Genomic DNA, 24,390 nt, shown 5'->3' on the forward strand with positions numbered 1-24,390 from the left:
AGGACCCTGGGATCATGACCTGAGCTGAAGGTGGAGGCTTAACCCATTGAGCCACCCAGGCGCCCCAAGAAAACATTAAAAAAAATTTTTTTTATTTAAGTAATCTCTACATATAATGTAGGGCTCAAAGTCCCAACCCCAGTATCAAGAATCTCAAACTCTTCTGACTGAGTCAGCCAGGTGTCCCCTCACACTTAAGAAAATTAACAGTACTTCCTAATATTAGCTAATATTCAGTTCACTGGATTTCCTTAATTGTCCCCAAAATATATAGCTACTTTTAAATTTTATTTTATTATTTTTAAAGATTTTATTTGTTTGAGAGAGAGAGCACGAGGGAGAAGCAGACTCCCTGCTGAGCAAAGAGCCTGAGGCAGGGCTGGATTCCAGGACTCTGAGATCCAAAGGCTGATTTTTTTTTTTTTTAAGATTTTATTTTTATTTATTTGACAGATCACAAATAGGCAGAGAGGCAGGCAGAGAGAGAGAGAGAGAGAGAGGAAGGGGAGCCGGCTCCCTGCTGAGCAGAGAACCTGACGTGGGCCTCTATCCCAGGACCCTGGGATCATGCCCTGAGCCAAAGGCAGAGGCTTTAACCCACTGAGCCACCCAAGGGCCCCCCAAAGGCTGATCTTAACTGACTGAGCCACCCAAGTGCCCCCTGGGGTAGTTGTTTTGCAGACTATTCTACGTTTGTTGATTGTCTCCTTGTAGTGTGATGTATTTAACTTATTCCTTTAGCCCTCACATATTTCCTGTACATTGCTAATTAGGTCGAAAGGTTGATAAGATTCAGATTAAACACTTTTGACAAAAATACTTAATAGACAATGCTATGTTTTATTTTATCTCACCACATAATGTCAGTCGTCCTGCTATTAGTGTTGCAAAGTTTGATCACTTGGGTAAGGTGGTGATTATCAGATCTCTCCATTTTAGATGACTTTTTTTTCCCCTGTACAATTTGCCAGTAATGTGTGTGGTGATATTTGTCCCCATGATAATATCTCGTTCCCCTATCAGCCTGTCACTTAAAGTTTTGATGACTGATGCCACCGGCCTGAATGAATTATTTCCTTTTGGGTTGCAGAGTGGATGATGATTTTCTAACTCTTTCATTCTTACTACATTTATTAGATGGAAATCTTTTAAAAAATAATTTTCCCTTATCAACAACGGATGAACTACAGTTCTTCCTAAGGGAGTAAATGCTTAATTCTTTTTTTTTCAATTACTAATTTTCTGAGTAAGGAGTTGGTATAAAAGTTGTCTTCAGTGTGGCAAATTAGTTTTTTTTAATCTTTCTTTTCTTTTTTTTTCTTCTTCTTTTTTTTTTTTTTCTTTTGAGTATTACTATAGACTTCTGTGGTTTTTGCCGTCTCTTCACACCCATCTCTTCTCCCTCGTTTCCTTTATCCATGGCGACTGCCAACTCTCTCCTCACTCATGCCTGGGCTTTCCAATCAGCCCGCTAGGGGCCACTAGCTTCCTCCCTGTCCCTACGCTGCCGCTCTATCATAGACTTGGCTATCCACTACCAGGTGTTGTCTCACTGGTGCCGACGCTGTCCACGGAGCCGCTCTAGGCTGTTGGGAGGCCGTCCGCACTGCGTGGGGAAGGTTTGGACGACGCAGTCGCCTCGCCGGCCCCCGGGGCGGTTAGCGCTTCCGGGGTCGGAGGGTGCGCGGGGTTGAAAGCGGGCCGCTCCGCCCCGTCCCCCTCCCAGACCAGCAGAGGCAGCAGCCGGAGCAGCCGCAGCCTGCGCCCTCTCCCGCCCGCCCGCCCTCCGCCCGCCCGCCCGCCCTCCGCTGCCCTCCACCCGCCCCGGGGTCTCTTTCCCCCTTCCTCCTCCTCCTCCTCCACCCCCCCCTTCCTCCTCCGCCCGCCCGCGGGGCCCCCCTCGCCTTCCCGCCCGCCCCTATTGTTCCGCCCCCGGCCTCCCGCCCTTCCCCTTCCCGCCCGCTCCCCTTTTCCCCTCAGTCGCCTCGCGCCTGCAGGTAAGCTTCAAAATTCTCCCTCCGCCCCCAGCTATAGCTCTGTTTCCACTCTTGCCATCTTTCTCAGCGGGCTCCGGTTCTCGTCACGAGCCCCGGCCTCGCGTAGTACCGCGTGAGCGCCTACCCCCTCACTCTAGCTGGCCGGCCATTCACGCGAGGCCCTGGCTCAGGCGCGGCCTAGTAGGCCTCGCGCAAGGCCTACCCCCCTCCCCCCCGCCTTTTCCCGGTGGCGGCTGCGCAGGAGTCAAGGAGGGCGCGCGCGCGGTAGGGGGGGCGGCGGTGGATTTGTTGGTTGAGGGGGGTGGGGGGAGGCGATGGCCGGCTTGCTGGCCGGGCGGGTGAGCGCGGCTCCCCGCGGGGGTCAGGCGCTGGCGCAGCCACACGAGGAGGCGCTACTAGTCCGGCCCCTCCCCCTGGATCGCAGCGCCCCCCCCCGACCGAACCGTTTATTTTTTTTTCCCTTCTCTCTTTTCTAGTGGAGGCATGGGGGGGGGCATTTTTTTAATTGGAAAATGCTTGGATGACCGAGGGGAGGGGGGCGGCGGAGTTAAAGGGTAAACGGGCTCCCAGTTACCGAGTTATTCAGGACGTTCTTTCGGGGTAACGAATTTTGAAATCACAAAATGCCTGCCGATACAGACGCAGGCCGAGCTATTTATAGGAGAAGGGGTAATAGACTGCAGGATTAACAGCTGGATTGCTGGGATTGGGTACACTTACATTGACCCAGTCAGGAGAAAATGACAGGGATTTCTTGGATGTTTGGAGTTAGAAATGCAGCTTTGTGTAATCACGAAATGGCCTTCTAAAAGATTTTCAGTGTTCTTGCCCTTTCTTAGCTGCGTTATTGTGTTTGTAAATTGATTTCTGTTACATTTGAGTGGAGATAAGCTAAACTGCCAGTATTGTACCATATCTCATTAAAAAGAAAAAGTCATTCTTACAGACATAACTCTTGTCTCCCCTTTTCCACTCTGCGCCCTCCCCCTCAGCACTGTTGTTTTTTCATGAGTGAAAAGTGTTGAATTCTGGGATTTTGCCAGCAGTTAATTCTATTTTGAAGATGGGGGAATGAGGTGCCTTGGGGAAGCAAAGCCCATCTTTTAAATCATGCTCTGGAGGTAACGGGGGGGGGGGGGGGGGGGGGGAGCAGCTTGCCATAAACAGAATGATCTGGCAGCAACTTAAAAACACTTTTTAAATGTTTAGGGATGGGCTTTGTGTTAGAGCAGAGTTAAAACGGTGGCTGGTTTGTGAAGGAGGAAAACTAGCTGTAGGAGAGTCATTGATGTTCAGTTTTGAAGGGATGGTTTCTAAAAATGTCACTGGAGAAATTTATCAACTTTGGAGAACCTTTTTAAAGCTAATGCTGTTAGGTCCTAAGGAGGTGTGGTAGGAAAAGGTATATCCAAAACCAGATTCTATTTCTGCATGTAATTTGTTACTTGAAAACTGAAATATTGGGAACATTGTTTCAGAGGCTAGATGGGGAAAGAGCTTTCTTTGTAGGAAAGGTTGATTATTGCTCTTGCTTAAAACAGCTACAATAAATTTTTAGCAATACCATTTTTTTTTCAATTGTTTTTTTTTGGGAAGAAAATTCAAGATTTAATAGATTTGAATAGATGGAGTAGTAACAAAGGTTAATACACAGAAGCAAGGAAAATTTTCAAACCTGAGTGGTTATCAAGTTGGGTTGGGAAAGGGGATAGAAGAAGGGACTCGGGCTGTACTTAATGTACTGAATGTTTTCCCAAAGGGAAATACGGAATCCCACCCTTCATAGAAGGCTGCCATTTTCAGTGAGATGATTGATTTAAAACTTAATAAATTATTTGGTGTCATCTGTAAAGATGTGAAATTTTAATGTGAGAAACATCTCAATTTTTTAGCTACAAATTGTTGCGAGTAGGAAAACTTAGTGTCTTCTAGCTTTCAGCCTGAGCTCCTACCTAACAAAGAAGCAAAAGGTCATCTGCCTCTCTCTAGTTGATTAGTTTGAGGTTTGGCCTCATGATTTCCAGGTGTTTCTGTATCATGTCAAAGCTTATTCTGCTGAAGGACAAGTGCACATTCAGCAGTTCCCTTACAACCATTGCCGATTGAAGGAATCCTCATCCTGAGAGTCAGCAGAAACCCTGCCATTAAGGAGAGCAGACTGAAAAGTCGTCTTCCATACTCTACAGAACCTGAGCTGTAAATGGTTGTCATTAATGCAGTTGTGCTGGGTATACACACGCTTGCCAACTGATAGGTTGTCATTTAAGGAGAAGAGTCCGGAAACATTGATAATGGTGAAAATGATTTTAGGAACTATTTCTCCTATTGTTTTCCCTTTCTGATTTTGGTCATGTTTGCTTTTCAGTTTTTGGCTTTCACCCCCATCAGTGACCAAAGACTTGACCACTCAAAGTCCAGCTCCCCAGAACACTGCTCGACATGGACACCGGTGTGATTGAAGGTGGATTAAATGTCACTCTCACCATCCGGCTACTTATGCATGGAAAGGTATGCACCAGCTTGGGAAATTGGGTCATAGTAACTGCTCAGGGAGAGGCCAGGAAGAGAGGGCATGCATCTTGGAGCTCATCAGATTAGCACTGTGGGGCATCTGGCGTTAGCACTCTTCTCTATCAGAGTAGATGAGAGTGTAGCGGGAAAATGGACAGACTTCAGTAGGAAGCTCCACTGAGCAGGAAAGGCTTAACTAGAGGATGGAGCCAAAGACTGTCTCATATCTGGAAAATAAGGTTTTGCCTGTAGAGGTTGCTATAGCTTGTGATAAGTAGATCTCCTTGGCCCCGACAATTTTGGGAAACTTAAGGTGGGGGGTGGGAGGTGATGTATATGGTACTTTAAAAAATAACATCTTAAGCACAATAGCATTTAATTATTACTGCTTCATTATTCAGAATTTTTGGATATCTCATTTATGTTTTGAGCAAATACAAGAAAAAGCTCACCCAGTCCCCTTTCCTATAAATCTTAATTTTCACATTGCTTCGGACAGTTAAAAATTGCTTTTCATAATAATGAACACTTGGAGTTTCCTCTTATTTGATGCTAGTTTTTTCCCTTGCAGGAAGTTGGCAGTATCATTGGAAAGGTAAGATAGTTTCACTTCAACTCTAATTACTGTTTAGTCAGTCTGGGTTGAAATAGCATTTGGGGCTCACTCTTGACTTTTCCTCTTACAGAAAGGAGAATCAGTTAAGAAGATGCGTGAGGAGGTAAGTTATGTGGGGGAAGTTAAGGGAGTGTTAAGTTCTAAAGGCAAACATTTTCTTATTAATGAGTGATTGCAAGGGGAAAGGTCTCAAAAGGAAAATGTATTTTTCTGGTTTGGTTATTTGTAACGGCATATAGTATGCTGGGAAATGTAGTTCCTGTGTCTTAGTTCACTCAAGCATTAAGGCAGCTACTGTAGTCTGAAGACAACCATGAGCAAGTGTTTGAAATAATGCTGAAATTGCCTTGAGTCAAAATAACATAGGCAGCTAGCTCCTTGCTTATCTTATTTGGTGGTGGGGGGGCTGTTCTATATATACTCAGATCTTTTTGTCTTACTTAACCTCTCGGCCTTGTTTTTTATCCAGAGTGGTGCACGTATCAACATCTCAGAAGGGAATTGTCCTGAGAGAATTATCACTTTGGCTGGACCCACTAACGCGATCTTCAAAGCCTTTGCTATGATCATTGACAAACTGGAAGAGGTGTGTTGTTCCCTCTCATTCTGCACTTAGTCTTTGTTTTATTTTACTTTCGGGTGTTTTTTAAGTTTCATTTTTTTATTTAGAGTGTGTGTGTTTGCGCGCGCACGCATGCCCAACCCTCAGAAGGGGAATGGCAGAAGGAGAGGCAGAGAGACTCCTCGAGCCCATTCCTGCTGAATGCAGAGCCCACACGCAGGGATCAATCCAAGGACCCTGAGATCGTGACCTGAACTGAAATCAAGAGTTGGCTGCTCAGCCATCTGAGCCACTCAGGCACCCCTCCCCATGTAGTCTTCCTTTTAAAGTGCTAGACAGCTTAGTCATTTTCTGAGAACTTTTAAATCAAGGAAAAAATGGGTCATAAATATCTATGAGTCCTTCCTCCACTTTAGTGTTCCCCAAATCTGGCCATTAAGTGATTTAAATCATTAAAACAAATGGCTTGACTATTACTTGGTACTCAACATAAAAAAAAAGTGAGAAACTAGCATCTTTTATTTTCATTTTTTTTGACTGACCGTTTTGAAGGTATGACAGTACTGTATTACTCAACATTACATTTCCTGATTTATAGTTGAGTGAATCTAGATGTACTTACTTTAGGTGCCTTGGTGAACACTACTGTATAGTATGAATAAATCGATACCTTTCAACCTTGGGTGTAGTTAAGTTTTTAAGAAAATGAGTCTGCTAATGTTGTGTCAGACCTGTATTTGCCTCCTCCCCTTCAGTAATGTTGCTAGTGCTAATGCTGCATTTGACACCACAGGCAGAGGAGAGCTGTTGGCTGCTGCTTGAGTTGGTGGTTGGATACTTAATGGTGCCTGAAATTTTATCATGGCCAAGATCAGAAATGCTATCTTTTGACCTGCAGGGCCCTGCTAATCCAGATCCTGAAGCTTAAAAAACATTCAGAAGATCTATTCATACTTTAACTTGCCCTTGACTTTAAGGGCTTATGTTTAAGCACTTTCCAGGTCTAGCTATTACATAGAGATTAGGCTGAGAAGTGATGTTTTGCACCACTTAATCCTCAGGAGGCTAAATTTAACTAGGTTAAAACATGACTTTTTGGGTGTAGCATATTGTTATGGGAAAGATGGTGGGCTTTGGAGCCAAATACAGTCATTTAATTTAAAAATCTCCAGCTTTTTAGATGTGATTGAATACTTGGCCTCAATTTCATTATCTGTATAATGGTAATATTACCAAGAAATTAAAATAATGATAGTAGAAATACACAATTTAATCTTCCCAGTTTTCTGGTAGAGCAGAATTGGTTCTTTGAATATTCTAGATTATATTGTTTCATCTTTCTTCTAATGTTTTATTTAATTTTGACTTTGATAATTGTTTTACTTTGCAGTCAGCTCTAATTTCCTGAACTAATAATCACTTGGCTTCCTACCACACTCCATCTTAGCCCCTCGATGAAGGAAACTATATTTAGGGCTAACCCTGAAGAAATTTTGTAGATGTTTTTATCTTTTCAGAAATAGTTGTTTTGGGAGGTGGGGAGGCAATATTTGAACTTTTGCTGATGGTAGATCATGACATATTTCCCTTATAAGGTTAAAACAGTTCTGTTAATAGCAGTTCCGGGTCTCAGGGATCTGCTGAAACTTATATTCTTTTGTTCTGATAAATTTCTTTTTGAAGGACATCAGCAGCTCTATGACCAATAGCACAGCTGCCAGTAGACCCCCAGTTACCCTGAGGCTGGTGGTCCCTGCTAGTCAGTGTGGCTCTCTCATTGGGAAAGGTGGTTGCAAGATCAAGGAAATACGAGAGGTTCGTAACTTTTGTTGTTTTCAAAATATTTATTATAAATACGGCTTTCTCTATTAATAGCTCTTAGTATGGCTAGGAGACAATACTGAGATGAATGAACAATATTGAGATGAATATTGTTAAAGTAACGCTCCTGGATGGATTGGGAAGACAACATTGATACATACATAAAATGTAGGGGTTTTTTGTTTGTTTTTTTAACAATTCATATGTCCTAAGAAGTCAAGAAGGTTAATCAGAATTTCTAATAGGTGAGCATGACCTGGTTTCTTTTGTTTTTGTTGTTTGTTTTTTGTGTATTTTAGAGTACTGTGCTGGGGGTTGGGGGGACAGAGGGAGAGGAAGAGAGAATCCCAGGCAGGCTCCATGCCCAGCGTGGAACCCAGTATGGAGCTTGATCCCACTATCCTGTAAGATCATGACCTGAACTGAAATCAAGAGTCGGACATCTGACTGAGCCACCCAGGCGCACTGTTTCCATTTTTTAATTTGGCAACTTTTCCACCAGACTACGTAATTTTTTTCATGTCTAAGAAAATTTGATATATAATATCTTCTTGGCCTTGGCCAAACTCCTACTGAACAGCAAGGGAGAAATAAGGAGATATAGTAGGATGCAGTTGTAATTGTGTTCCCTTTTAAATTGTGGCTCTTACATTGAATTATGGAAGCTTTTAATAGTGTCTGGGAGTTACTAAATTGGATGTTGGAATGAAATTTGAGTGGCTTCTAAAGGAGTTTTTAGGAGCTTGACCATACATGCCAGGAGAGCAGGGATTTTGGCTTTATATATTCAAGCAACCTTGAATGGTTCCTGACACACAGAATGGGCTTGATAAAAATATTTATTTAATAAGAGAATGAAAAGTTGGTTTTACTTGTGGAGATTTTGTTTGATGGCCCACAAAGCTACCATTAGCTGAAAGGAAACTGCCTAGAAGGGCCTTTTTCTTGAAAGCAGCTTAAATTTAGGCTGTTGTTCAGGTTTATTCTTGACTTTCAGAGGCTAATTTATTTATAACTGTGATTAAATAGTCCTATCTGGAATAAGGGAAGAGTGGGAAGGGAGAATAAAAAGGGTAAAATAGGAGATGGGATAAGTATCTCTACTGAGTGTTCAACTCTAAAATTGCTGCTTAGGGAATTGGAAGAGTATGAGCTGTTTTTATCTGATTTTTAAAATTTCTTTTTACCCCAAAGAGTACAGGGGCTCAGGTCCAGGTGGCAGGGGATATGCTCCCCAACTCAACTGAGCGGGCCATCACTATTGCTGGCATTCCGCAATCCATCATTGAGTGTGTGAAACAGATCTGCGTGGTCATGTTGGAGGTAAGCCCTCAGGCTCATGCTGAGAATGGGGGGTTATTCTAGGGAGACAGACTGCTCTATATTTAGTAAGACTAGAATTAGGTGAAGCTGTTAGAAGCTTCCAGTGGGGGTGGGGAAGAGGTTCCCTGAGTTCATATTTTCCTTCCCCCAACTTTGAGTTTTCTTACAGTCTGAGCAAAAATAGAAACTGTTAAGCAGTATGAACTTTAGGTTTACAACAATGCTAGTAGGGTTGGTAGGGGAAGATTGACTACTTGGACTGAGTGAACCAAAGATGTAACTGGGTTCTGAGGAACTGACTTAAGTTGCCTTTGGATTACAGTATTTTGGCTGTGAACAGTTTTGACGCATTCTTCAAATTAATTTTTGTGTTTTAAGGCAGGATTATAATCAAGATAGTTATATGGGAAAAAATTGACCCATAGTGATGTTTTTGAATGGTTTATGAGGTCCTGGTAGCATATGTTAGAATAGCAGAATTAAGGGAAAATCTTTTCAGAATTGTTAGGGAATTCATTCCATGTTGCATGAAAAAGGAAAGTAAAATTTTCAGAATGTTGACTGAACCTTTGAACTATTTCTTGACAGTGTCTATATTATCCTAGGGATAATACTGGAGTGTTTCATTTCCTATTTTGGCTTCATTTTTTACGTAGGCCAGAACGTAAGATACTTAATCACTGATTACATATGTACGCATAGAGGTTTGTCGTGTTCATTAGGTTCACTTGAAAACGTGGAAATAATGCGTAAATTATTACAGGGGAATCTGCCTTGATGAGAATTAGTGTGAGCTGTGTAGTCCACGGACCCATCTTACTGCTTTAAAGGCAAATAACTACAGATGATTTGAGATTAGATCTAGCCAGAGACAACGTTGGTAGGTGAAGGGATGGAAATTAATACAGTTTTTAATTTAACTGATCTGTGTGAGCTTAAGCCACACAGCTGAAGCAGCTTTGAAACCTTATCTCTTTTTGTTTTTTTCCCCTCTGACTCTCTCCCAGTCCCCCCCGAAGGGCGTGACCATCCCGTACCGGCCCAAGCCGTCCAGTTCTCCAGTCATCTTTGCAGGTGGTCAGGTAAGAAAGTTCTTATTGGTGGGCTAGAATGAACGAGGATTATATTTGAAATGTCAACTTTGCCAGCAGCACACCAGGCCACTCTGCATGCTTGCTGAAACCTGTATTCTGGCCATAGTTTGCCGTGCTTTTGGTTTTATTTTTTTGTACTGGAGAAAGCTATGAATGCCAAGCCCTTACTTAATTTTTAGCAGACAATGGGAGTTTTGTAGGCACTCGGAAGGGGGAGTTTACTTGGTGATTTAAGGTGGGTTGGGTTAGAAGAAAGGGTTAAATTGCCTTGGTGTCACCACTACTCTCCCTGTCCCCCCCCCACCCCATCCATGCTTTTTTATGTGTGGGGTGTTCTTTAGAGGTCTGAATAAAAATAGCAAAGAACTGGACCTCTGAAGGAGATTCTGGATGGTGGTCTCAAAATTGGGGGGTCCTAAACTTGAGTGTCCTACAAACTTCCCTTCCCCCCCCACCTCACCTCCCCTACTCCTACCCCTTCACTCCCAAACTCCAGTGAATTGTTTTCCCAGGCTCTTAACCTTATAAACGCTGGTTTGAATCCACATGGGATAACTGAAACCAGCCGGGGTGAGGGTTCAGTGTGCGAGAATAGAAGGGGGAGAGCATGTTGGGCTGTGGTGCTATGACCTTTGGTGTTAGAGTAAGAACACCAAAGCACCCCCTTGGCCTCTTTCTACTTCACCCACCTAAACTCTTGATCCTTGGCACATGGTTTATTCTGAAGTTAGATTTTTATGACAGGAGCATGGATCAGAATCATGGTAGTTTTATGCATTGCTGGTTAGCATTTAAGGAGTAGGTAGGTCAGTTTTGTAAATGTTGGGGTTCAGGATGAAATAGAGATCTTCATTTTGGTGGCTTCCTAAGCAGGTGCATTGCTCAAAATGCCTTTTCCCAGTGAGGAGCTGGCCTGTTAAAAGCACACTTAATTCAGTTAGTTCCATCTTTTCTTTGAATTGGGGGAAGCATAAACTTGAAGTCCATCTCATTCACATTCTGTTGTGAGTTGGCATAAAACAAGAAGATTCTGGGGACTTAGTTTGTCATGTGCTTCTGGGAGCTTTTGCAAGAAATCATGTTGCAGTGTTAACCTTGAGACAGTTCAGTACCTTGCTTTCTACAGACTGGATTGGTTAAAGGGTTCTGTTAGTCTGGATAGTCAAGCAGGATAAACAAAGGCCCAGAGTCAGTATAGCAAGGACGCTTAGCCTTAGGAGTTTTCCCTTCTCCCCAGGAACTCTAGGTTCCTGCTCTTCCTGGATTCTTCACTCCCGTTTGGGATTATAAAGAATCCCATGCTGTGTAGCAGCAGTCCTCTCTATAATTCTTCGTTTCCCTTTCCTTTCCTCTCCTCCTCTTTCCACTTCCCACTTCTTACCTCTTTGCTTCCCCATCTCCCTCCCTCCCTCCCTCCCTCCCCCCTTTATTCAGTTGACCACCCTCTAAAGGCTTAAAGCTTCTTTCATGAGTGGCCCTGATTATTCCCATGGCCTTTTTAAATGGACTGGTTCATGCAACGTCCACAGATGGACCTGTATCTTTTGTTCCTTTGTGACAAAAGTGGGCTCTGTAGGGGTTCAACTTAATCCTACATGACCAGTAGCTGGCATCAGCTCTGTTGCCCCATCCCTCCATTCTTACTGAAAATAGTCCAATTGTGCAGTGTGATACCTGCCACAAGGTAACTTTTTTTTTTTTTAAATTCACTGATTGCAGCTCGTTTCAAATTGTGTCGTGAGCTCCTTTTTAAAGGAAAAGAGAAAATTAAACAACTTTTTTTGTGTGAATTTCATGCTGGTGACAAGGTGCCGGATTGACAGCCCTGGAGACTGAAATCCTCTATTTATCCACAGGACAGGTACAGCACAGGCAGCGACAGTGCGAGCTTTCCCCACACCACCCCGTCCATGTGCCTCAACCCTGACCTGGAGGGACCACCTCTAGAGGTGAGAGGGGATGTTCAGTCTCCAAGGCTCACTCAATCCTTCCGCCTCAGCCGAGACTGCCAACACGCGGGGGGCCAGTGGCGCTGGTGATTTTTGTGCTGTGGACACCACCTGTCCACGGGGACCTGGACTGACCCCCCCCACCTCATTTCACACAGGCCGCGTAGCCCACCAGATGGTAACACCAACTCTCTTTTTTTTCCCCTTTTTTTCCTTTTTTTCTTTTTTCTTTTTTTTTATTTTTATTTTTTTATTTTTTTAATTTTTGTTGTTGTTGTTCAACCCCTCTTCCCCATCTCCCACTCTTCCTATCCCATTTTCACCTTCTACCCCAACCTGGGTGCAGTTTTGGGGGTACTGGCCACTGTGATGTGAAAAGCTTCACATCCCGTTAACCAGCCACTCCTTCCCCTCCCTTCTTGTTCCTTCTCCTTGTCCCCCACCCCGTTGCCCTGAAGACCCAGCTCCCTTTTTGGAGGTTATGGCGTGGGGGGAGGAGGGTGTAGTGGGAGCTGCAAGTGCCTTTTATGGAGGGGGAGGTGGGAGAAGGTGCAGGGTGTTTAGCACACAGTAATTTGTTTTCATTATTTATTTATTTATTTATTTATTTTGCATTCTTGTGGTCAGCTCCCTAGTGTTAGGTACTCAGCTAGCTTCCAGTGCATTTAAGGTCTTTAGGCAGATGCAGAGAAAAAAAAGATAGGGAAAGGGAAGTGTTTCAAAATATGTCACGCAGGTTTGTGCAAAACAAATCATTCATGTCACCATGATTGGTATATAAGGGTTGGGGTGGTTGAGGGAAGAGACCATTTTCCTCCTAGGCTGTGTTGAATATAGGGAAAAGAAGGGGGTTTGGTCAATCGAGGCATTGCTTAATCCCACTTCCCACCTTTCTATTAAGAAACGTGTGTTTTGCCTTTGATTGCAGGGAACATGGCTCCCTTCATAGGTTTCCTGGAATAAGGCATCATATTTAGGTTTCAAAGGCAGCCAACTCAGGCCTCACTGTGATTATGAGATATCACCTACTGCCTCAGTCTCTGACCTCCCCCATCTCTAGTTCAACTCTGGCTTCCTGGCTAGTTGAAATCCGTCTCCCCTTCTCCCACTGGGTGGCTGTCCGTGATTGGTTTTTTAATAGGAACTGTTTTCCTCCTTTTGTAGGCCTATACCATTCAAGGACAGTATGCCATTCCACAGCCAGATGTAAGTTTTGTTTTCGCTTCTTGTTTTGAAAAGCTCCCTCTCCCATCCAAAATTGTTTTCACTCTTGTATATAGGCAGAAGTGAGTTGGGTCTTAAACATTTACAGTATTGTTTCCCTCACAAGGTGAAATGAGCCCCATATTTTGGCCCTTAAATAATCTTATTCAGGGCCACAGTAGCACCTTGTTTGCCTTTTGACATACTTACTGGAAATTGGAATTCAGCAGATTATTAGATTCTGCTTTACCCCATGTTCCATATTATTCTATCTGAAAGAGTTCCATGCTGTATTGTCATTTGTTGTTCCAGGGCACAGTTTAAATTGACAATGGACTGACTGTGCATCTCTTCAGAGAGTCTTTTCCATGAGTGGGGGGAGTGGGAGGTTGGGCTTGTCTTTGGGTATTTCTCAATTTGAGGTGACAATTTAAAAAGCATCTGCATGGGTGGGAAAGGGGCTTATTTTACACAGGGAGGGATAAGAAGCTGAATATTTGGGGATTCAACTTAGTAAAAACCTTTCTTGCCACTAAACACTCCTTTTTAAAAGCACTAATATTCAGACTTTGTCTCTGCACTTTCTCTGTCATTACTAACCCTTTCAGGTGCTGAGCATTAGACTTGGGAAGTTGGGTTTGGTTCTTGGTCAGTGCTTGGCGCAGGAAGGGAAGTAACCTTTAGGAGGGATTGTTTTACAACAGCCAGGATAGTTTGTATAGGTGAAGAAAATTAGCTGTAGAAACCCACTGGGTGGGGGGGTTGGGCTGAGCCCAGTTTGGTTTCATCTTAATCTCTCTCCTTGCAGTTTCCCTGCCCTCTCATCTCCTTCCCTTGTCCCAGTAACTGACAATCCTGCATGGTGTGTTTTCCCTAGCACCACTGCACAGTTTGTTTACCTAGCCTGTCTGTGCTTGTCCCTGGGGCAACTGTTGCAATGGCTGCAAACACCTTCATTATTAGCCCACAAGGGGATGGTTGTCGGGCAGGTGCTGCTGCTTTTCTTTTCACACACCCAAGATGCATTCATTCTTTTGTATTGATGCCCTTTCTACTTCTCACCCTTAACTTCATATTCTGCCCACCTCCAGGATTGTGGTTATATAAGCCCCATCTTTACTCTGTTTTGTAGTTTTAGTGGTAGATTCAACTTTGGGGATCAGGAGCTCTGCATTTTCGAGTCTGAATGTGCTTGAGCCCTGGCTCTGTTACTCTTCTAATGACAGCCTCTCCTGTTTCCTCCCTACAGTTGACCAAGCTGCACCAGTTGGCAATGCAACAGTCTCATTTTCCCATGACGCATGGCAACACCGGATTCAGTGGTATGGATACCTCAGTGTTTATTTCTGTAAGGTGTAGTGCAAGACAGAGGCCAGCCCCAAGGTCTCAGTTTGGCATCTGTTTAAAACATACTTCGTTACCCAGCATCCTGCTGGTTTAAAGTTGCCTGTCTTCTATCACTAAACCGAAGGAGGTAATGTGTTTGTTAACTTGGTTTTCATTTGGGATGAGTTATTCTTTTTAAAAAAAAAAAAAAAAAAAAAAAAAGGCCCTGGAAGGTTTGGGGTGAGGTTTGGGGATGCTTGTCAGGCAAAGGGTAGGCTGATATTTCTTCCCATCCTCACTGCTGCCCCTTTGATCTGATTGGCACCCCCTTTCTCTCCGCCAGCTATTCAGAGATCTGGGTAGAAAATCCATTTGTGCCAAATTGTGTAGTGGTTTTTGGTTTTGTTTTGTTTTGTTTTTGGGGCTTTTTTTTCTGTATAAGGAATAACTTGTCCGATAGGGTTAGGATGAGACCACCAAACTCATTTTCACTTGTATCTTAACAGGCATTGAATCCAGCTCTCCAGAGGTGAAAGGCTATTGGGGTAATGATTAAAAAAAAAAATCTGTAGTATTCTACTGTTATATTAATAAACTGGTGGGAGTCTTGTTTCACTGCCCATGACATACCAGCAAGATGCACATGGCAGAAAGGAGCTGAGAGAGCAAAGGGGTGGGCCTGGTGCCCCTGAGGGTCCCTTGATGGATCTGGCCAACCCCCTTCTAAAAATGTTGGGTTTAGCAGCCACAGCTGAGAGTAGGACTAGCTTTGAGAATTAGCCAGCCAGCCTGGTTCTCTCCAGGTGTTAGTATTATTGATGGGTATGGGTGTTTGCTGATATGATTTTTTTTCTTTTTCTTTGGAAAACAAAATAAAAACCAGAACAAATTACTGAGCAATTGAGGGAAAGACAGGGAATAAATCTGGAGAAATGAACTTCCCTCACCTGGCTGCCATTTCATTTTCTTTGACCTTGAAGTGTAGGTTAGGATTGGGGGAGGTGTTAATCTGATACAGGTATATTTAAAGCAACTCTGCATGTCTGCCAAAAGTCCATGGTACCCAGTAACAGGCATGATATTGGCACTGGTGCTAGTGAGCATCAGGTGAAATAAAATTGGAACACAACAGCAGCAGGAAATCTTAAGCAGAAAAGGGGAGCAGTGCAGAAGGATTTGGTTAGATTTTGGTCCTACCACATTCCCTTGCTCCTTGCTTCCATTCCCTTAACACCCTAATAGGCTGGGCTTTGCAGGAAATGGCATGAAATCAGCTCTTCTGAGTTTACAGAGGAACCTTTCCAGCATTATTTCTGTACCCCTTTCCCCCTCTTTCCTCCTTGGAGGCTTCCAAGTTAGTGATGAATCCCAACAGCCAATGCTGGGTTTCCAGTTTGTTTTCTTCTGTTAGGTTTATGTGCAAATCAGTGGGGGTTTGTTTGCTATGCATTGAACTTCCTTGCTCTCTTCTGTCTTTTAGCAGGTTTGGATGCATCTGCTCAGACTACTTCTCATGAACTCACCATTCCAAATGATGTGAGTATGATTAATAGGGTTGCATGGGATAAAAATAAGAGTCGATATAGTGTCATGCCATTCTTGAGGCCTAGTGGGGAAGGACATGGTTTTTGTGTTTTTTTTTTTCCCAGATCCTGAATTAAACATTTTAAAAGCATGTAGAATCATAAATAAAAACTGATGGAGAAAATGGGTAAAACTGTTGTGTTGAGGTATCATGAGGTAGAAAGAACCATTTTTGTCTCAGATACAAATTCCCATTGGCTTTAGTTTCTTGGATGATCCGAAGCCTTATCCTTAAAGGAGGGGCCATTGAATGAATGTTCTGTCCAACATGATAGTTGCTAACTGCATGTGGTGGTTTGAATTGTGAGAATAATATCAATTTCTCAATCTCACTAGCCACACTCAAGGTTTTCAATAATTACGTGTTATTAGTGTCTACAGTATTGGACAGTGTGAATGTATACCCATTTTTTTTTTCACAAAGGCAAAAACGTTATAAATTAGGCAGAATTCTTAGCAGTATGTGAAAATGGTAATCATAGCATGGTAAGTTTAGGCATCTTTGTTGCCAGAAACCAGAGACCTTTATTATCCCTAGCCATGAGAAACTGATTTGTTAGCATATTGGCTCTGCTTTATTTTGTCTTTGGATTGGTACTCTAGGAAATGAGCTAATGCTCCTCAGATTTCCATGAGCTAAGAGTTGGCTCTGACCTGTGGTAGTCGGACAAAATAGGGCAAGACTGGAGATGCAATCTAGAATCAAGTTATTTAATCAGGAGTATGTGAGTAGGGTATGTAAGATGCAGATAGTAGTTTCAGTTACCATTATTGTGGATCCAAGCTGTAGAAGACTAGAGGGGTGGGATGGACTTCTTGGGCCTAGCCATGCATCTCCTAATTTTGGTATGCTTTGTTTCTTTTCTTAAGTTGATTGGCTGCATAATCGGGCGTCAGGGCGCCAAAATCAATGAGATCCGTCAGATGTCTGGGGCGCAGATCAAAATTGCGAACCCAGTGGAAGGATCTACTGATAGGCAGGTTACCATCACTGGATCTGCTGCCAGCATTAGCCTGGCTCAATACCTAATCAATGTCAGGTAAGTGTTCCTTCCCTACCTTTTGTCTTATTGTTGGTAACTCATTAATGTGTGTGTTGGGGAAAACAACAGTGTATTATTAAATGTGGGAGTATTTGGGGGATGGGAGTGGGGATGGATGGAGATAGCAATAAAGTCTTGCCCTACTTTGATCCATTCTTAGTGTAGCAAGCAGAAAAAGTAACAAGATTGGAATAAATTTGTTCGGGGGAGGGGAATAGAATGCTTGGCATTTGACTTGACAGTTTTAGGCACGGAAACAGTGGAGCACATTTTTACTAGTAGTGTAGTACTCTGGCTGGAGCATCCATACTAAGAAGCAGATGTGGGTCTCTTGCCGTACATACCCTAGACCAATATTTTACAGATGGAGGTTAGTCTCCAAAGTGCCCTAATTGGAGTAAGGATAATGAAGTAGTAATGTGACTGCAAGGCAGTTTATAGGAAGCAGTGATTACCATTTATTCTGAAAACATACATTTTTCTAAAGTTGCAAATGTGTTCCATTGTTCAGGGCTTGTGGGAAAGGGGAGGCACAGGTTTTGGACGACTATTTCAGAAATTCCTAGCCTGTTCTTTGGGTTTTTTTGTTTTTGTTCTTGTTTTTTTTTTTTTTTTTTTTTTTTTTTGCCACCATCTCATACCATAATGGTTTCCTGAGGTTTTATTCTCCTCACCCAAACCTAGCTGATGTTACTGCACAGGACAGCCAAAGTGGAGCTGTTTTAAGTCGGGGCAGGGCGGGGGGGGGGGGGAACATCCTACAAAGCATTCATATTTCTTGCTTTCTCAGTACATATGCTTCAGTCACGATCTTAATTGCTTACTAAAGTGCTAAGCCAGGGTTAGCAGTCCATTTCCCCAGGGGGCTTAGCCATCTTTGTCTTGTAGATTTTTGTCTAGTTCTCACTTACTCTCTGTCACAACTGTTCAGTTTCTGTTGTGCATAGAACGTGTTCTGAGTTCCTGAATCTAGGGCAAGGGAAAGGAATTCCTAAGTGTGAAGTCTGTTTTGTTATTCTGCTTACACTGACTTTGTAATTATTCCATTGTCTTTTATCTCCTGGTTAAGAATTTATCAGTTCCCCCATGGTTTTGACTTTTGCCCTAAGCCTTTTATAATGCCTTGAGGTATTGACTAGTATCTATGTAGGAAAGATTTCATGTGTCTGGATCTGCTTCAGCTACCAAGCACATCAGATTCTTCATGTTCATTAGGAAATGGTAGTAAGCTTTGTGTAGAGGCTGTTTGCAAAGGTTTTTCTTGTTTCTAATTGGGATATGGGTAGGGCAGGTCTGAGGGCAGGTCTTAGGTGAAATTCATGTTGTTGGAAGGTGGGGATTCTTGTCTTCTGCTTGGGTAGGCTTACACTAAATACTGTCAGGTAGTGCTTAAATGGAAGCAACTTGTTTGACCTTAGGTCATAAGGAAGCAGAACATGTCCACCTGAGTTTCCGGATTCAGTTGCTCTCCAAGGATCCTCCTTGGAGGATTGCTGGCCATTTAGGGTTGTCCCGTTTCATGAAACTGTCCAAACTATTGAGTTTGGGTCACAACTTTGTGAGGCTTCATTTAACACCAAAGCAGAGATTATACATGTACAAAACTTAATCTTCACTCTCCCATCTTAGCCAAGTTTGAATCCAAAAGCGAGCTGGTTTTATTACTACCAGGCAAGAAAGATTTCTCTGCTTTCAGGAATGGATTTTGAGCATTTCTGCTCTTACTCTGTCAGTGTGGGTCCTTTCTTTATCCCTGCTTTATGGATTGTAACGTCTCTGGACTTCAGTAAACAAAATGGAATCTTAAGAGGAGGGGCCCTGCCCTTGAAGAGTTAATCTTGTGGCTAGGTTGTCCAGACAGTCTTTGACAAATACTGCGGTTCTGGCTTAGATGGGTGGGCGTTCGGAAGGTGCTGGTCATTAGGCTATTTGGACTTCACTTCAGGTGTCTGAGGCGTATTTTTACTTTTTTAAATGAGTTTTTCGGGAGTGCTTGAGTATCTTTCAGTTCTGTGAGGTGTGTATGAGAAGTATGTTTCGTGAAAAACAAAGGGCTTTTTTTCCTCACCCCCACCTCTTACAGAAAGGAAGCTTTCCTAGTTGTTATCTACACTTTTGTTCTCAGCATTTTTCTTTAAAATGGCTACATTCTTTCAAGTTGAAATTAGTGACCTACTTCGGTTTCTTGTCCTTTCCCATCCTGGTACATTGGTTCATTTGTTGTAGAAGATGGAAGCACACTTCAACATTAGGGGGGAAAGTTTCTAATTCTATAGAATAATATTCTACACCTTCTCAAGGGATTGGTGAGTGTAACATTTTTGTTCCTTGTTCGGAGATTGCTCTGAATATTCTTTCATTTTCTACTTTGAAATCATTTCTTTCTGACTTCTGGGTTGCATCCACGTGTCAGATACATGGAAGTATGTTTTGTGTGATTTCTTTTCTCAGTCTGTCCACTTTTTCTTCACCATAACAGTTTTATATAGCCTTGTGGAATGGGATTTGGTAAAGTGTACATTTTTTTAGAGGGTGGGACACAGACTGAAAGAGGGGCATTTTATCACAAGTTGGTATTAGGTCTTCCTAATTTGCAGCCAGAGGCACTTAACTGATAACAAGCGGTTTTTGTCCTGTACTTTATCCCTTTTGTGGTCTTCCCTTCCACCCACCCTTTTTTTTTTGTTCCTTTTTTCCTCTGTTACAGTTTAGAAAACGCTAAACCCTCCTCCCAGGCAGCCTCCGTCACGATCCCTGATCACCTCAGCATCAACCTCTCTCAACCCTCCACCCCTTCTTCTTCTTCTTCCTCCTCCACCACCACCCCCTCGCTCGCCACAGCGGGGACCTCCGACGCACCCTCCAGCCTCCCCAACCCTCTTCCGACCGCCCCTTGTGTCTCCAGTCTGCTTGGCATGAAACCCATCCCTCTCCTGGCTCTAAATGTTGTGTCTGCTGCTAAGGGGACCGGGGCTTCTGCTACCACCACCACCACCTCTGCCGTGCCATGTGTAACTAACAAACTGAAAGGCGAGAAACAGAGATTCTCCCCCTACTGATTGAGTATCTTGAGGTACCCCCTCAAGTACTTCTTGGTTCATTTTGTTTTTCTTTGTTAACATTGGTGAGAACCAAACAATTGTGAGCTTGTGATCGTTTCCTTTTTACTATTTGGGGCATAACTGGGTGGGGGTGGGGGTAATGGTAACCTGGGGTTAGGGTTAGGCCATTTCATCTGAGTGCCTGTTTCAGAGTCTGACTTGTTGAATTCTTTATCTAGAGCCACAGTTCTTGCTCTTCTTTTTCATTCTGTTACTTTTTTGTAGCTTTATTCTGCATTGCAATATAACAATGTGTTAGGCTCTGTGTTAATGAATAAAAGCTGCTCCGTTAATCCCCCCCTTTTTTTTAAATTATTTAATGGTTAAGTTATCAGCAGGCCGTCATGGCCAGATATGTGTTTCTAGCTGTAATAAAGTTGCCACAGTAAGAACTTTAGTTGACTGTGTGCTGTGAAGGGTGACGGGGTGGGCACTTGTGACTTGTGGCTGCTCAACTAGGGAGTCTGGAACGTGGACTTGGGCCTGTTTGTGTCCCTGGTTGATTCAGTAGCAGTCCTTTGTCATTCCCCACAAAAGGAGATGGGCCAGTAGCAGGTTACAGCCTGAGGGTCTTCCTTAATTGGCATTAAGATGCTTTAGTGAAAGACCAGATTCTCTGACTTCTCAAATCCCTTACCTTGCCAACAGCAGCAGGTAACAAGGGGGTGCATCCCAGGATTGTTGCCTCTGGTGAGTGGTTACTGTGAGAATCTTTTATAGAGCATACATATAAAGAAGTTACTTCTTGACCTAGAATGGGAAGGCAAATTGGAAAAAGTAATAAAGTTGATTGGCTTTTGTCTGCATTTCTTTGAATGAGAAGTATCCCTCTTCCTATGACACTGGGTAAATCTTGAACAAACCAGCCTGTAACATCATCCGAAATTTGACAGGATTCTCTAGTTATCCCATACCCACCCTGATTACCAAGTTCCTTTACCCTTCCTTCCGTTCCCTGCTCCTGCTTCTGTCTCCCACCAGCCCTCTCACAAGTAGAGAATTATAAACTTAGATTTGGAAGGAGCCCTTAAGATCAACTGTAACTCACCAGTCCCCTCACTTACCAGATTTAAAAAAGCCTTGGAGAATTTAAATTCACAGATCACATGAGTGACTAATCTGCACTAACAACTTGTGCTTCACTTTTTTTTTTTTTTAAAGATTTTATTTATTTATTTGACAGAGAGAAATCACAAGTAGTCGGAGAGGCAGGCAGAGAGAGAGAGGGAAGCAGGCTCCCTGCTGAGCAGAGAGCCCGACTCGGGACTCGATCCCAGGACCCTGAGATCATGACCTGAGCCGAAGGCAGCGGCTTAACCCACCGAGCCACCCAGGCGCCCTTGTGCTTCACTTTTAACTCAAGTGTACTTTATCTCCCTGAAGTTAATTTTCCTTGTCCCAAGACCACAGCTCACTCTCCACAAAAGACTAGAAGTGCTGTAGGTGGGATGGCAGAAGGCCTCTCATGCATGGTCTCCTGTTCACCCTAAATGCATATGGCTCTTCTTAGGGCATTAAGATAATGAGAGATTTTTTTCTGTTGACCTTTTCTCTCATCTCATTTGGTTTACAGTATTTAAAAAAAAAAAAAAAAAACCTAATTGCTGATAAGTATTGCAGCGTGTTATCTCATGGCGTTGTGGTCTCTCAGTCCCACATTTGGCCTATGAAATTAGTGTTCCTTGTCCCGAGTTTGCACAGAGGAGCAGCCTTCATTTCATTGTCCAGATAGTTTCCTCTTGTTAGTTGTTGGTGCTCCTTTTTCATATGGTCCAGCTCTCCCTTAATAAACTAACTCTTTCTCTAGTTAGGACTTTATTCTGCCTGTACCATCTCCCCCTAGAGACCAGATTTTTATTTTATCTAGTTCTTGAATAGATGGCCTCTTTACCTAATGAGTGCTCTCTAACGGAGGAGTGCAGGGAAGGAGGCAGATGCCAGCTGTGCCACCATGATCTCCAGGGGTATTGGTGTTAAAGTTTTAAAAACTTCCTATGTGGTCCTTATTACAGAGTCCTTAGCATGGTACTCTGGTTGGGTTTTCCCTTCTTGCCACCTTCCCACCCCCTGCCTTAGTCCCTGCTTAGGCTGTATATAAATTCTGGATAGGTTTTGTTTGTTTGTTTGTTTGTTTGTTTAAGATTGTATTTATTTGGCAGACACCGCGAGAAGAGGGAACACAAGCAGAGGGAAGTAGGAGAGGGAGAAGCTGGCTTCCATCTGAGCAGGGACCCCTTGTGGGGCTCCATCCCAGGACTCTGGGATCATGACCTGACCCGAAGGAAGACACTTAATGACTGAGCCACTTAGGAGCCCCTAAATTCTGGATACTTCTTTTTGAGCTCTTTTTCTTGCCTGAGTACCATGACCTTCTTGCATGAACTTAATTTTCTTTTAGGTCTTAGACCAGAATTGTTCCAGCAGCTCCATCCTGAACCTTCACTCCTCACCACTCTTAGGTTCAGGACTTACTGCTTATTATGTAGCCCTAGGTCATCCTATTTTGAGATTGGCAAGAATCTGCCCCCTATAAAAGAACTAATTACTCCCTCTTTATGCTGGGGTAGAAATACCATTTTAGACTTAACATACAGTTTGTTGCTGAAGGACCTGTTTCCTGGTTCTCGGGTGTTGTGTTGTCTGTCCTTCCTCACCCCCCACCACCTTGGCTTTGCATTGTTGTGGAAGGCAGAGATGGCAGAATACCATTCATTTTGTTCTTGACTAGATACCACAAATAGGTTATGCCAGTTAGTTGAAAAGCCTCATGAAATAAACTTATGAATTGAAATGGAGTCTTACACAATTAGTTCTATTCAGAGTGGGGGCTAAAACTTGCTGGGTGTGTAATACTCAGTGAAGCAGGCTATAAATACCTAAACAGTCCTCCTTCAGAGTTCAGAATTGGGTTCCAGGACCTCAGGTGATAAGATCTATTTGTGACAGAAAGGCACTGTAGCCGGCTGGGTATGTCTGAATGGAGAGTTTAGCTTGAGGAGCCCAAAGCTTTGGGAGCTTCTAGAGTGAACCAGGGAATTGTTGAAACATGTTGGCTTCTGCTTTTTAAGTCTGAAGGCGATAGGTTGGGTGTCATTCTTATACTTAGTATACTTGCTCTTCCCTTTTTAACATCCCCTAGCGTTTAAAACTATTATTATCTCTTAGTGGAATAATTCTTCACAATGCTAGAGAAACCCAGGACGGAAGCCTTTGTGACTCTGTTGCTCTGTCTCAATATTAGCCTCATGAGGCTACTTTCAGATAAAGGTTTCCTAAACTGCTTTCTATCAGTAGCAGGGAAGAGCTAAAATAAGCCCAGTAAAGAAAAGGTGCTTCTGTGTAGTAGGACCCTGTAAGAGGAGGTTTTAGTGTGTGGCATATTTTTGGAAAGCATCTAACATCTCCCAGATACTCCAAAGCACTTCATTAAAGGAGCCCCCACAGTTGGTAACAAGAGTCTGTTTCCTTCAGTTCTGGGATAATTTTCCTCAGAAAGCTTGGATTACAGGGGTTACAGAGTCATGGTACAAGTTAATCCAAAAAATCTTAAAATGTCTCCTTTGACATTGAAAGTTTCAGAGAGGTGCAGCTGGACATTCAAAAAACTAACTTTGAGTTCTTGTTTATTTTTTGTGTTACAGGCTTTCCTCGGAGACGGGTGGCATGGGGAGCAGCTAGAACAATGCAGATTCATCCATAATCCCTTTCTGCTGTTCACCACCACCCATGATCCATCTGTGTAGTTTCTGAACAGTCAGCGATTCCAGGTTTTAAATAGTTTGTAAATTTTCAGTTTCTACACACTTTATCATCCACTCGTGATTTTTTAATTAAAGCGTTTTAATTCCTTTCTCTGTTCAGCTGTTAATGCTGAGATCCATATTTAGTTTTATAAGCTTCTCCCCCCCCCTTTTTTTTGGCTCATGAACTTTTTTTTTCTGTTTGTCATGGAAATGTAAGAGTGGAATATTAATACATTTCAGTTTAGTTCTGTAATGTCAGGAATTTTTCAAAAAAATTAAAAGATGGACTGGAGCTTTTTCTTTGTGAATAGAAACTGGATGCCACAGTGATTCATGTGGGTTTTATTCCTGTTGTCTTGCTGTTCTTTTTGCACCTTTTATGCCTCATAGGACAAGGACCCTGCTTGGGTTTTGAATATAAGCCTTTATTCCAGTTAAGATGTTTTCTTCTGTTTTACCAATCCATCTTTTTTTTGTAGCCCTTGAACCAATTTTCCCTTGAGCCTACCTTGCAGAG

The 24,390-nt window shown here is 43.0% G+C and overlaps 1 protein-coding gene across 26 annotated transcripts; it reads left to right on the forward strand.

The window, feature by feature from the left end:
- The first annotated feature begins 1,666 nt into the window (after positions 1-1,666).
- PCBP2 (poly(rC) binding protein 2) lies at positions 1,667-24,218 on the forward strand. 26 transcript variants are annotated; one of them, XM_059403256.1, is made up of 15 exons: positions 1,670-1,997; positions 4,363-4,505; positions 5,065-5,103; positions 5,195-5,227; positions 5,594-5,710; positions 7,370-7,501; positions 8,702-8,829; positions 9,825-9,912; positions 11,781-11,873; positions 13,038-13,079; positions 14,326-14,398; positions 14,909-14,947; positions 15,886-15,938; positions 16,857-17,026; positions 19,737-20,179. In XM_059403256.1, exons 2-15 carry the CDS (start codon positions 4,437-4,439, stop codon positions 20,086-20,088), a joined length of 1,428 nt encoding a protein of 475 aa, XP_059259239.1. In that variant the 5' UTR covers positions 1,670-1,997; positions 4,363-4,436; the 3' UTR covers positions 20,089-20,179. The 26 variants fall into 26 exon arrangements, with proteins under 26 accessions (XP_059259251.1, XP_059259252.1, XP_059259243.1 ...); XM_059403255.1 differs by having other exon boundaries at positions 1,673-1,997; positions 15,883-15,938; positions 19,737-20,177; XM_059403258.1 differs by having other exon boundaries at positions 1,673-1,997; positions 5,080-5,103; positions 15,883-15,938; positions 19,737-20,177.
- The last annotated feature ends 172 nt before the right edge of the window (positions 24,219-24,390 follow it).

The sequence above is a fragment of the Mustela nigripes genome, chromosome 6 (genome assembly GCF_022355385.1).
Source record: "Mustela nigripes isolate SB6536 chromosome 6, MUSNIG.SB6536, whole genome shotgun sequence".
NCBI classification, from domain to species: Eukaryota; Metazoa; Chordata; class Mammalia; order Carnivora; family Mustelidae; genus Mustela; species Mustela nigripes.